Source organism: Myxocyprinus asiaticus, chromosome 6 (assembly GCF_019703515.2).
Source record: "Myxocyprinus asiaticus isolate MX2 ecotype Aquarium Trade chromosome 6, UBuf_Myxa_2, whole genome shotgun sequence".
Taxonomy (NCBI): Eukaryota; Metazoa; Chordata; class Actinopteri; order Cypriniformes; family Catostomidae; genus Myxocyprinus; species Myxocyprinus asiaticus.
In genome coordinates, this window is record NC_059349.1 from 50,962,125 (window position 1) to 50,974,436 (window position 12,312).

General features: G+C 37.4%; 1 protein-coding gene across 4 annotated transcripts in view; it reads right to left on the bottom strand.

Annotated features, from left to right (window-relative positions):
* Positions 1 to 11,765, bottom strand: part of chico — a 32,580-nt gene extending 20,815 nt beyond the window's left edge. For 3 of the 4 annotated variants that reach the window (XM_051701792.1, XM_051701791.1, XM_051701789.1), the window contains exons 1-2: positions 11,545 to 11,765; positions 11,209 to 11,429 (exon numbers count right to left, since the gene is read on the bottom strand). In XM_051701792.1, coding sequence (XP_051557752.1) covers positions 11,209 to 11,235 — 27 coding nt within the window. In that variant the 5' untranslated portion in view covers positions 11,236 to 11,429; positions 11,545 to 11,765. The remainder of the gene's footprint in view (positions 1 to 11,208; positions 11,430 to 11,544) is intronic. The other variant, XM_051701790.1, reaches the window with a different exon arrangement.
* Between the last annotated feature and the right edge of the window lie 547 nt (positions 11,766 to 12,312).

A 12,312-nucleotide genomic window follows, 5' to 3' on the forward strand; every position in this document is an offset into this window, starting at 1 on the left:
ATCTCCGCTTTATTTCACAACGAACGTGCTTCTGTATTTACTTTTGTATAATTTCCTGATACTTTGCGATCTACATCACCTTAAGCTGTTTGGAAAATTTGGAGTGCGTCTGGACTGTAAGCTGTGTTTTCTTCCTCTCCTCAATCACCATCATTAGTTTCATATGATCTCATGTTACGTTAAATGAGATCAAACTACTATTTGACAAATTTTATTGTCGATAACATCGATTAATCGTTTCAGCCCTAAATATAATTACTTATAATTAAATCTTTATATAGAATAATTATTACTATTTGAGGGCCTTTCTCAGCAAACATTCATATATGCAATTAATCAATTGTCATATGGAATTAATTCAACAACAAATTTTAATCGATTGACAGCCCTAGTTTTGACCATTTGTGCATGTGTTATGGGTGAGCAATAGCTTGATGTGACCCAACGAAATGTCTGATTTTAACACACAATTCTTCGTACATAGCTTTTGAAATTCGGAAGTGTTTAACCCACAGCTGGTCGTTTAAGTGGGTCCTCACAATACGCCAGAACAGCAGCCATTTCAGCCCTCATTATATGAATATTAAACTCATTCTGCGGCATCTCCTGGCAGCATTTAATCAAATGATGTAAAATTGCTCTAATACTGCAAATACATGCACATAAAAAATGATTTCTTTGGGATGGAAACCCAGCTTATGATATTCTGGTCTTTAAATATGGATTGGATCTCTACTTCAATGTAAGTCTATGGGATTTTTTCCCCCCCTCACACTTTTTATTTTCCGCAAGTCAAACATCGTTAGTCTGTCATAATAGCACAGCTCTTCTCAAGCAGCACAAATTGAGGCATCTTTCAAAGTAAAATGTGTCAATTACACGGTTACATTGACATAACAGGTCAGAATGAGTGAAAGAGAAACAATATAACATCAAGCAGATCTATAAAGACTCAGTTATGACATCACAATGAGCTAAAAAGAACCAGAATCACATGTGTCCGACTTCCCAGATGATGATGCCTGACATACAATCAGTATTTCTTAGAAATTACCCATGAATCACCACATGAAATCTGACTTACAAGGTAAGAGGTGTGGAGTGCTAAGGATATAGCATATTCAAAGAACCATGTTTTACTGTATAGGGGCAAGCACCATTCTCATCTTCAGAAACTGTAAAAATCTAATTGGAACATTTATTTTTACGAGTGCAGGAGAGCAGCAAAATTAAAATACATCTCTAATACTCATTAAAAAAAAAAAAAAAAGACCAAAACAATTACACCAAATACAAGCCCTCAAAAAGTTAAAGGTCAGTGGGTTATCTGGGCACATGAAAGACTTAAAACTGCTAATACAGAGAAATGGAATCTGTTACTGTCCTGAGTTCAAGAGTTCAATGGGAGAGAGGAAAAGTATGGTCAACAGACTGATGAAGGACTGCTTATGGTGACCAAACACAGCGTTAAAGCAGTAATCCTTATCCGTAATCCAATGGTCCTCACTTATTACCCCAAACAAGCGGAACAGGCCCAACAATTGGATTAACAACATGAGTAATAAAGCGTGAGGACACACTCACACACACCTTATTCTGAAATAAGTGCGTTCTATTCAAACTTAAAGCTGAAGTGTGGAACTTTTTGGTGTTAAAATACTTTCTCCTATCCCATCTTAATATGCAGAGACAACTTTAAGTCATTCTTAGGTAAATTTCTCAAAAACTGTAAACACTTAGGGTAACCTCAGTTCAACACATTGCTGAACTGAGGTTACTGCACAAAAGCTAGCAACAACCCAGCTGTTAAATGGTGAATGCTTCCTTGAAGTAAAAAAATAAAGTTACATGTTCCATTTGGGACGATTCTACACTTTGAAAATTCACACACTACATGGCTAAGTGCATAGTGTATATTGTAAGTGAAGAGTGAATAATTTGGGGGACACAGTGCGTCTCTGTGGAGCAATAAATATTTCCCTGTTTGTTTTAAGTGGCCCGTCCAGCCCAACACACCAATGCACACACTCAACCATTGGCATGACCATTGGCATGATTTGGGGGTGGGACTATCAGTTTGATCAATCAATGGAAGGCATGGAGGGTGTATTTGAAAGCTGTTTGAATACAACGTGAATAACACTTCAACAGTTTCATTCTCAATGGTGACTGTAAACATTTCAGCTTGTATATCTGATGAAAAGCCATGCAAAATATACAATTCTAAGAGTCTGTGCAGGATTCGGAATGTCCAAAAACAAGTTAATCAGCTAGGGCTGGGCGATATGTCTTGAATTATATCTCGATATTTTTCAGCCTATTGACGATATTCGATATATATCTTGATAATTATGTATTTGCTCTAAAATGGCTCAAAAGTGTGTGTGTGTGGGGGGTCCCATCAGAGGAACCCTCAAACAGCCATTTTAGCTAAGTAGATTAAATATTTTAAAGACATTAAATAAAAATCTAATAATTCGTTTTTCATTAAATAAACAAGGGAGAATGAAATTCAATCTTTTCATTGACATGCACTTTATATTTATATTTCATACACAATGATACACAGTAGCTTAATCAAAAGCATTATTTACCTTCAAATGTTTTTACTGTGCAAAGCAACTTCACTGACTTATTTTTGAAACCCCTGTTGAACATTGCATAACACTAAATTATTACTGTGGGACACGTCAGGTTGATTATTATAATGTAATGCTGAATTATCATTATTATTCTGATTATAAGATTTGCATTATACAAAAGTAATATATTTCTGTCCTGTTTGCGTCATCTTCACCTATGGGCTTTTATTTTGACACCGAAAGTGCTGCAGTACTTCAACTTTACAAGGAGCTTTTATTTCGACACAGAAAAGGCAATAGACCTTTTTCACACTCTTTGGAATGCGGAAGTAAACGTTTGCAGGTATATGGGAGACCACAGCAAATATTATTTTCACCTACCCCTTTGCTCCAAGACCAAAAGAAAAAAAAAAAATCCACGTTTGAACGTGTCACAGTCTGTGAAAAAGGTCTGTGTGTATTTGACAGTTTACAATGTTCAGAAATGCTGTAATCTCCTTCTCAGTTATTCTGTGCCACATTTGTAGATTTGTATAATATCTTGTTGCGATTACTAATGTTTGGAATTGCGCGAATGCTTGAATCTGCTTTGCTTTGATTTCACAATGCACGTGAACTGATCTGAGAGCACCGCCATGCGTGTACACAGACCAGCGCGTCACCGGTTTGTTCTGAATCACACACAGACCAGGTTTATTTGTCTTTAAATCACAGCCTTTTGTGGATTAATAAATCACATATGACCAACTCGCCATTTTGATGTTATTTTGCTTTATTGCGCAGCCCTGAAGGATCGTGAAATTAGTCTACTGATGCGCTCTTTATGAAACTTAATGGCCAAATGAAAGCACATTAAAATCATCGTGATTTTCACGATACTGGTCAATTTTACATCGTCAGCAAAATGATCTCGATTATATCGTTAATATTCAATATATCGCCCAGCCCTACTATCAGCACAAAGTCTGTTTTACTGTAGCAACTTCAGAGGTTTAGGCTACTAAGTCAAACTGATCCCAAAAACCCCAAATTCCAAAGAAACCACTAAATCTTTAAGGCTAAGATTAAACTGAGGATTCAGCTGTGACTCCTAATCCAAGATTTGGGTTCCTGCAGTTAATCTCTAGTTGATGCCCATTTCAGAGGTTTAAGACCAAACTTTGGACAGTGTACTAAATAATTCATCTGCTGCAGTAAGACATGTCAAAATAGTGTCTTTAACAAAGTCAGTTCTCACTCTGATGATACACTCACAGAGCACTTTATTAGGAACACCTACATATTCATGCGATTATCTAATCAGCCAATCATGACGCAGCAGTGCAATGCATAAAATCATGCAGATACGGGTCAGGAGCTTCAGTTAATGTTCACAACCATCAGAATGGGGGAAAAAATTTGATCTTCGACCGTGGCATGATTGTTTGTGCCAGACGGGCTGGTTTGAGTGTTTGACTGATCTCCTGGGTTTTTCACGCACAACAGTATCTAGAGTTTACTTTGCCAAAACAAAAAACATCCAGTGAGTGGCAGTCCTGCAGACAGAAATGCCTTGTTGATGAGAATGCTAAAAATCCTAATGGGATCAAACAGGAATTCAGTAAGAATCAACTAACATCCTACTGGAAAAACTGCCATTCTAAACAACAGGAATTGGACTCATTAGAAGTATGCCCATCTAATTTGCATAGCCACAAGGTGATACACTATATTACCAAAAGTATTCGCTCATCTGCCTTTAGATGCATATGAACTTAAGTGACATCCCATTCTTAATCCATAGGGTTTAATATGATGTCGGCCCACCCTTTGCAGCTATAACAGCTTCAACTCTTCTGGGAAGGCTTTCCACAAGGTTTAGGAGTGTGTTTATGGGAATTCTTGACCATTCTTCCAGAATCGCATTTGTGAGGTCAGACACTGATGTTGGACGAGAAGGCCTGGCTCGCAGTCTTCGCTCTAATTCATCCCAAAGGTGCTCTATCGGGTTGAGGTCAGGACTCTGTGCAGGCCAGCAAGTTCTTCCACACCAAACTCGCTCATCCATATCTTTATGGACCTTGCTTTGTGCACTGGTGCGCAGTCATGTTGGAACAGGAAGAGGCCATCCCCAAACTGTTCATCTCTTGGTATGCTGAAGCATTCAGAGTTCCTTTCACTGGAACTAAGGGGCCACGCCCAGCTCCTGAAAAACAACCCCACACCATAATCCCCCCTCCACCAAACTTCACAGTTGGCACAATGCAGTCAGACAAGTACCGTTCTCCTGGCAACCGCCAAACCCAGACTCGTCCATCAGATTGTCAGATGGAGAAGCGTGATTCATCACTCCAGAGAACGCGTCTCCACTGCTCTAGAGTCCAGTGGCGGCGTGCTTTACACCACTGCATCCGACGCTTTGCATTGCACTTGGTGATGTATGGCTTGGATGCAGCTGCTCGGCCATGGAAACCCATTCCATGAAGCTCTCTGTTCGCACTGTTCTTGAGCTAATCTGAAGGCCACATGAACTTTGGAGGTCTGTAGTGATTGACTCTGCAGAAAGTTGGCGACCTCTGCGCACTATGCGCCTCAGCATCCGCTGACCCCGCTCTGTCATTTTACATGGCCTACCACTTCGTGGCCGAGTTGCTGTCATTCCCAATCGCTTCCACTTTGTTATAATACCACTGACAGTTGATGTGGAATATTTAGTAGCGAGGAAATTTCACGACTGGACTTGTTGCACAGGTGGCATCCTATCACAGTACCACGCTGGAATTCACTGAGCTCCTGAGAGCGGCCCATTCTTTCACAAATGTTTGTAAAGCAGTCTGCATGCCTAGGTGCTTCATTTTATACACCTGTGGCCATGGAAGTGATTGGAACACCTGAATTCAATTATTTGGATGGGTGAGCGAATACTTTTGGCAATATAGTGTAATACAACGAGTGATAATTCAGTGGTTGATGATAATAGAGATGGGACAATGGCTTGTTGGTTAAACGTGAGAGAATGGTTATCTAAAGGGTAAAAACTTGAGGGTAATGGTTATACTTTGGATAATTGATAATGCTTCTTTGATGATTAACAGAGGTAACGGTTATACGTTTGATTAATTGATAACCATTATTCAATGATTTACCATTATCAATCATTACATTACCATTAACCACATGACGCATTTCGTATGTCATTGCTGTGGATCATGAAAAAACGTTGAACTAAATAGTACATAAATAAACAGCAATGGTGTTGATGTCGGAGTTGCTGTTATGTTCAGTCAATAGCTTTATTGCATTTAGAGCTGCCCCCTAATAGTCGACAAAACGTTAGACGATGAGAAGCGTCTTGGTCGACCAAGTTTTGACTGGTCGGTTGGTTGCAGAAAAAAAAAAAACTCCATAGGAAGTGGCGAAGTCACGCAGTCAGTGACAGACAGACATGATTGTTTACACGGCTGGTCCATGCACTAATTAATTATGTCGGGCAGGAAATCCAAAGTGTGGGATAATTTCGAGAGGGTAAAGGATGACCCCAAGAAGGTGACATACAAACTCTGCAGGCAAACATTCGCCTATCATTCATTGACCTCAAACATGGCTTTTTATTTGAAACATGCAATTAGTCTGCCGTTAGCCACTTAGCATGGCCGTTCGCTCTAACGTTAGATAACCTAGATAAATATGCACTATTAGGCTTATCCAAGTGTTCGTGGGGAAGCTTAATTAGTACCTTAATGTACATTTCTCACTAGAAATTAACAATTTTCAGACAGTCTGCTTACTGGTTTTTCCAACACATTCAGTATCATTACCGCTTTTGCCGGTGTCGCTACGGCTCGCTTCGTGTGTGCGCTTGTAAAATGTATATTTTAAAGGTTCATTATTATGGTTTAGTATTTCTCTGTAATGTAGAACAGTGTTAGCAATGTTACTTATAACATTCTTTCTCAGCCCTGGAACTCAAACCATTTTCTGATGCCCCCCAAAAATATATATATTTAAGTAAATAAAGAGCACCTAATATGGTTTTTCAAATATTACCTTTCATGTAGTGCGTTATATAGCTGTTTCTGAATGTAAAAAAGTCTGCAAAGTTTCAAAAATCAAAGTGCACGAAATATGGAGTTATTGACACCCAAAAGAAAGAACCGATTCTGAACACCTGAAACGAGTCGTTAGTAATTCCAGACTTACTTCCTGTACTAACCTACGTAATTTGGTAACAAAAAACCTGCCTCTGGTCTGTTTACATGTACAGCCAGTGCAGGCTGTTAGCCTCTGCTAACTGCCTAACTCACATTATTGTCAAACTATATATAAACTTACCACAGAGAAACGTCCTGTTCTCATCGTGCTTGCGATGGTGGTTCGGGTTGATCTTCTGATGTATCACTATCGGACTCAGGCTCAAATTGGTAAGGTAAAACAGACATTTTTTCAGACAGAGCTGAAACTCAGATATGGTAGTGGGCATTTCCTTTCCAACACGTGCTGTAAGCAGTAGACCAATCACAACAGACTGGGACATCTGACCAATCAGAGCAGAGTAGGCTCTCTGAAAGGAGGAGTTTAGAATGAATCCTTTAGAACGGATCATTGAACGAGTCGTTTTTGACACTACGAAAAAACGTAATGCTGCAATTTAAATTATGAGCAAATTAAAGTGTTTTTTTGACCTTGGATGCATGTAAATCTATTGTACGAGACCTTTAAAACAAAATTAGGCACGTTTAAAAATCATAATAGGAGCACTTTAAATTAATGTCATAAACGTGCGACTAGTCGACTAATGGCTTAAACTAACGACTACTAAATCTTTGGTCGGGGGCAGCCCTAATTGCATTGTTAGTGCTCTCTTGATATCATATGAGCTGAATAATTAGCTAGCGGCTATGTAGCCATTAGCCAGCTAATATTTCCTAACCGGCTGATTTCATGACTGTGACTCAGTTAGCTAGCTGTGTATAACTCAGCCGAACTGCTTGCGTTTTTATCAAGACGTACTCGATCCGATTGTCTAGATGTAGAACATAAGCTAAATATTGAAAGTTCACCATCCAATATTTTTCAATAAATATCTATATCATTTTATTGTCCAGTCTAGGCCTATCACGATTATTATATATATAAAAAAAAAAAGTCTGATCATGGTTATTTGATCTAACCACGGTTATTTGAAACAACCGCGATTATTGGACATTCTAATTCCAATCATATTTTAAATGCACAGATAAGGGAATTTTAAGCGAATATACTGTATAAATGACCAGAACGGCATGTTTGTGTGTCATTCAGTTGAACTCCAAGTCTGAGCGTCACTGAGCCGCACCACAGACGTCAACCAGCTCCTGTCCTGAAGAGCGTGTGATGCGCGCACTGTCAGTAGAGGCCTGCGAACTCCCGCGAAAATATTAACGAACAAGTAAACTGTGATAGGGAACACAAAGCGCTCCAGTTTCACTGTAAATGATCGTGTAATGGCAAATGTTCCTGGTTCATACACATAGTGACACAGAGAAGAAACATGCTTACTCTATAGCAATAGAGTTATGATGAAACCTATGATGAAATCTCAAAGATTTTGCTTCATGACAAATAAGGGCTTGTGGGTTTAATCAGAGCATTAAAATAACATGTGAAAGAAATTAGGACAGAAATATTTTACTCTTGCATGATGTAATAATATATATAAATTTAATTAAATACGTAAAAATTATATTTGTTAAATACAAATACATAAATGTAAAATTTGAGTTCACAAAATGTAAAAAGGACCAAAACGTGGTCATATTTTAAGTATTTAGAAATGTTTTGATATTAAAACATTACTTTTCATGTCATGCATAAATTTTTAAAGTCTTAAAAGTAAATCACATATCCCTATTCTATTATTTGATTTAGATATTTCAAGTTAAATATGTAAAAACGACTTAAGGTGTATGAAGCACACATGCAGAAAAAAAGCACACCTTAAGAAATATGACAATTAATCGTGAAAGCCCTAAAACAGACAATTAAACGTCATAATCGCAATTATTTGTTTGACAATTAATTGTGAGCAAAATGTCATAATCGTGACAGCCCTAGACCAGTCCTATGGCATCGTTATTGGCCTATAGGTTTTTGTTAATATCGTATCTGTGTATCCCTATGCGGAACAGTTCGAGAATTCGCACTGGCCCAGGAACCCGCACCCAAACCATGTCGGTGGAAAACGGCTAAAGTGACTGTGAACGAGTTCGATCCCATTTCAATAGCTGTCAAAGCATCCAATTCACTTCTCAACAATCTTAAGACAGCAGCTGAAATGTCACCCTAAATTCTACCTCAGAACTTGCAAAAATGCTTCAATTAAAGCAACCCCCAAATCTGTCCACTCATGAGGAGGTTTTTGTTTAGTGTCTTTGTGCGTCCACATACTGTATGTGTGTGTGTGTGTGTGTGTGTGTGTGCAATGAGGGAAAAGGCAATTAGGCTTGAGTGCAAACAAAATAATGCCTGGGGACTCATTAACACAAGCTGCCCACTGTGTGCACAGGAACAATTCATGGAAACGACACAATTAAGCCACAACAGGGAAGGAACCAGGCAACTGGTGTGCAAACAAGCCTCTGACCATACCTGAACCAGAATACATTCATAAACCCTTTCATTTAAACATGCCACCTGGAAACCTGACCTGTGTTTCATGAGATAAGAGAACACTGGAGCAAACATGAAAACTGACATTTACAAGAAGGACAAATATTTGGAAGCCACTAAAATACAGAACACTCTCTTTGTGTTTTCATTATTTTCTTCTAAAATGTCTCTGAGGTGATGCAAATATACACTGTAAATATTAATAGCAATCTCATATATAAAAAAATACTGAACTTACACCGTCTACACCGGGCGCATCCTTTGACGCGATGGCTTGATGCTGCCTACACTGGACGCGTCGACACGAACATTCTAAACCATTTATTTGTGTTGTTGGCAGTAGTAGCGCCAGCGTGTGCAGCACAAAATGGAATGGGACTTCTGTTTACTGCTGCACAGCATCATTGATTATAATGGGTTATATTGCTTTTGACGCAACACGCCACTCACGTCTGGTGAAGACAGGGTTGGCTGGAAGCTTACGTTTTTCCTGTTCTTACTAGTTTTAATTAAGTTACCATTACTCTCTAAATTCTAAAGTTGTCATTACTTAAACATTTAAGTGGTCCCAATTAAACAGTAATTGAAATTTCACATTTTGGAATAACTCATATATCCGTTCTCTAAACTTTGGCTTGAGTACTACTAACTCAAAATGATCAAGTACAAAACTGCAGCTGTGTGGAATACCCGTAAGTCCTTACGCTTTAATAAATTATGTATGTTTGGGCAAACCAAGGGAATTTATGTAGAAAAATAACAATTATTTAAAAAAATTTACATGGTTTTAATTCTTATGACTGTTGTTGTTGTTTTGTTGTAGCTGGTTGATAGTTGTGATTTGTGTGAAGTCACCATTAGGGTGATTAGTGTTACCCTATGGTGAAGTTGGAGCCTGTTAAATTTAAGCCATTCTTCTTTACTCAACTGCACTTTACAAAAGTGCAGATTTATGTGCACTGACATACTGAGGAGAATTGAATGTGCCATTTGGTTAACAAAGATTCCAGTCATAATTTACCTTTAACTGTATATGACGTGTGATAACTCAATTTAAATTAAGTATGATTACTTAGAAAAAGCATGCAAACTGATTGCCTTCAAAAATCTAATGTCAACGTATTAGATTTGACAGTGTAGACACAATATTCAGCTTTTTTAAATTATGAGGCAATTAATGATGCAATAATACTTATCTATATAAAAAAAATATATATTTTTTTTTTTTACGACTTACAAAAAAGTACTGTGGCAGTACTATGGCACAGTGATGGTGATAGTATACCAAATATCATTTACCATCTATTTAAATGGGGCAACAAGGCAATTCAAAGAATTTCCATGGTACCATGTCCAAGAAAACATATTACAATTCTTGTACAGGTTCAAAAAAGCATGGAATTACCATGATACCATGTTGAGAGAGAGAGAGAAAAAAAAAAAACATATACAAAATATTGCATTACCATTTAGCGTGCCCAAAACACAAGGCATTTCCATTGTACCATGTCCAAAGAAGCATGGTTTTACCATTGTGCAGGCCCTAAAACCATGGTACTGCCATTATACATATCCAAGAAAACACCATGGTACAATGCCAACATTTTGGAATGCCATGTCCAAAAACATGATATTACTATAAAACATGCATTTACCATTGTAACACCCCAATGTATTTTTTTTATTACTATTATTATTATTATAAATGTAACATGTGTAAAACATAGTAATCCCATGGTACATTTTGGAACTTTTTTCTGAAGATTTGTTTTTACTGAAAACACTAGAGTGGATATAAAGGTTGTTGGCTCCCATTGTGATACTGAAAATGCATTCCAGTCCAATCATAGCGCGCCATACGCAGATACATGCAAAAGATACAATGTATAAAGTTATTACAGAGATGCAATGTTACAATGTATCACTCAGGAAACACATGCTGTAAGAGAAACCAGTAATGTTGCAACAATGTAACAAAGAGAGAAAAAAAGACACTTACCGAGTGCCTGGCTTGTGGAAACATCATGTCAACCTGTTTTGTGCTGTGTTCTCCTTGTGTAAATGGAATGATATAGATTTGAATGAATGTCCTCTTTGTTTGGTCTTTGTCGCGGGGACAGATTCCGTCCTGATTGATCAGTTTGACGACAGAAATGCAGTCTGGCCTCTTGAACAGATTTCCTGGGTCAGTTTATCAAGATTTTACTTCCAACTTCTTGCCTTTTAGAACAACAAAAGCAACACACTATTTTTATTATGTGACATAGCGGGTTGATATGAGAAAAAAAATAATCTTTTGTTGAAATAGGACAATATTAACGATTAATCCACGTACTTTACGTCAATTTTTTTAGATACAGTAGTAAAGCCAAGCTACCTAGCTAAAGCTAACATAAATGTTTATATTGCAAATAAATGCGTAAGATGCATTAAGAGAGAGACAAAAATGTCTAAATTGAAATCTTGACGTATTAAAACTGGATTTGACAATGAAAGAGCAAACAACGTAAGAAAATCATGCCTCTTCCGCCGCTTCTGGACTCATAAAGACAGACTCATGATGCAGGACGCTAAATTACGAATTCTACTATGGGAAAGGCTAAGCTCATTAATATTAATTACGTCATGATCACGTTGCTTGGTAACCTTCCGGGTGCGTCAGATTGCATCATTCATTAATATTCAGGAGTCACGCCTACACCACTTTACACGCTAAAACAAAAAGAAGAAAAAAAATAATTTATATATATAGAGGATTTGTTTTTAGAAAATCTAATTAAAGATAAAATTATATAAATATATATATACATACACACACACACACACACACACACACACAAGCAGTCCTGTCCTGAGCCAAATTTTGTATTTATTTTGATTTATTTGATTTTGTGCCACATTAAATACTAGGTTTCAGATAGTAATTTTTTATTTTATTTTCATTTTTTAATGTTTTAAAATATAAATAATAAAAACCTAAAACAATTGCAAATGTGAACAAATGCTTTCACCATGCAGCCGATAAAGCTCTTAGCCAATAAAATTTACAACACTAACCCCACGTAACCTCATTAATATTCATGAGCCACACCTTCACCATAGT